Raw genomic sequence first — 2,193 nt, forward strand, 5'->3', positions numbered from 1 at the left:
TTTTGTCAATCGATAGAAGAGATCATTTTACAACAGATATGAAGTACATAGTATAAACCCAGGATACTACATCAATTGTGAGAGAATTCACGAGACAACCAAGCTCAACAACTCAACCAATTCAAGAAATAAGTAGGGTAGAAACAAAGAAAGAAAGAAAAACTTACAAGAGAAAAACACCCACACGCAAGTTGGGAGACTCGAACTCTTGACCTACTAATGAGATGAAACTCTAATTATCTAGAATCAGCAGAAAAAAAAATGGGTCTAAAATCACAATCCAAAATCTAGAATCCACCAAAATAGTTAGAAAATCAATTGACGTCGGATTTTGGGTTCAGATTGGCCGTATACTACTAGTGTATTTAGTTTTGGCCTGTGTCTAGATGACTTTGATAATTCGGACGGATTCGTACTTCCACATACCTGGTCCAAACCCTAATTACAAAGGCAAAAACGGAACAAAAACAAAAAAAATGGCGAATAGACGAATACGCCCCGAACGCCCTAGACGACTGGAGAATGTGTAATCAAAGGCTGAGATCTAGCCGCTTCGAGAATCCAACGACCTACAATCTTCCAGAGCCCATATATAAGCACCGCTAATGTTTGCCCTACCCGTCTCTCGGGCATTTCAGTCGCATCCCTCCCCCTCCTGCTGCAGTCGGCGATTCTGCAAACGAATCCTGCTCTCGCTTGCTATTCAGCAATCGAATCCTGCTCTCGCTTGCTATTCAGCAAACATGGTCAGTTCCTTTCGATCTCTGTCTGATTATACGCTTTTTTTTTTCTTTTTCTGTTTTATTTGTTTCGTGGGTTCGACTGGTTTCTTTTTTGGGGGAGTTTTCTTTATCTTATACTACATATGTGTTTGATTCTCTGTTATCAGGTGCTTCCTAACGATATTGATTTGCTGAACCCACCGGCTGAGCTCGAGAAGAAGAAGCACAAGCTCAAGCGTCTTGTGCAGTCGCCCAACTCTTTCTTCATGGTATATTTCCTTTTTCCGTTGCCATGAATTCGTTGATTTTTATTGATGCCTTTTACACATACATTCGTTGATTGTTATTCAGCTGTAGGTATTATCTGATTTCCTTTTCCTTTTTGGTCTTTGTAGGATGTTAAGTGCCAAGGTTGCTTCAACATGTAAGTTCCTCCATTTTTTGTTTATTTGTTCAATCTTCGTCGTCCAAATTGTCCATCTTATTATTCTCTGATGATTGGGTGTTTCCAGTACTGGACCTACTGGTAGAATAGTTTAGCTTGGTTAGTAGAATTAGAACTTATGTTTTATAAATGATGCGTTTCTACCAATTTACGCTTGTTTTCTACTTTACGAGGTGTTTAATTTTCTGGTGGCGTTATTAAACTTGATTAGTAGAATATTAAGTGACGTTTAAAAATGATCTGCAGAACAACTGTGTTTAGCCATTCGCAAACAGTGGTGGTATGCGGGAACTGTCAGACAGTGTTGTGCCAGCCGACTGGCGGTCGTGCAAGACTCACCGAGGGGTGTTCTTTCAGGAAGAAGGGCGATTGAATTGGTATTCTAATGGTGACACAGTTGGTAAATGCCGGTTGAGTTCTTTTAAGTTGGTTTCAGGAAAGGAAGAGGCACTTGTTTTGTTTCATGTTCGGTTTTTTCTGATGTAGTAGTTTAACGGCATGGGATTTTGGTCTTTGTGGCCTTTTCAGTTTGGGTTTTAAGTTTCACTGTTGGTATGTAGTAGTCTGATGACAAAAAGATTTTGATCTTGATGGCTATGTGTTTTCACTTATATATATCTCGTGTTTTATTTGGTTTTTACCGAATGAAATTGGGTTTACGGATCAAGTTAAGACAACTTTTCCATTCTTTGGTACTTGGAATGGCTATGGTGTGCTGTCAGTACAAAGTTCCATGTGTTAATTTTCCCAGTCACCTAGTAGCAGAAGATTTAAGTAGTTTAGATGCGATTGGAATCTAATTGTGGTGGATATAATGTTCAGTGTTAGATAAACATTCTGAATGCAACAATGCTCAATAGTAGCCAATGTGGATTCTGTATGATTTATCTGGAATCTGTTGTAATGATGTTAGCCCAGGTGTTTTGTTGGTTACTGTTATTGCCGCTGTATTGGCGTATGCTTTGGAGGTTAGTTGCATTAACGGAGGAAATACAAACACTAAATCATGTGGTGAACAAGCTGACG

At 39.2% G+C, this 2,193-nt stretch overlaps 1 protein-coding gene across 1 annotated transcript; it reads left to right on the forward strand.

The window, feature by feature from the left end:
• The first annotated feature begins 600 nt into the window (after positions 1-600).
• Positions 601-1,834, forward strand: LOC131309752 (small ribosomal subunit protein eS27y). The gene is made up of 5 exons (XM_058336357.1): positions 601-675; positions 707-746; positions 890-991; positions 1,118-1,146; positions 1,414-1,834. The coding sequence occupies exons 2-5, from the start codon at positions 744-746 to the stop codon at positions 1,538-1,540; spliced, it is 261 nt and encodes an 86-aa protein (XP_058192340.1). The 5' UTR covers positions 601-675; positions 707-743; the 3' UTR covers positions 1,541-1,834.
• The last annotated feature ends 359 nt before the right edge of the window (positions 1,835-2,193 follow it).

The sequence above is a fragment of the Rhododendron vialii genome, chromosome 12a, assembly GCF_030253575.1.
Source record: "Rhododendron vialii isolate Sample 1 chromosome 12a, ASM3025357v1".
Taxonomy (NCBI): Eukaryota; Viridiplantae; Streptophyta; class Magnoliopsida; order Ericales; family Ericaceae; genus Rhododendron; species Rhododendron vialii.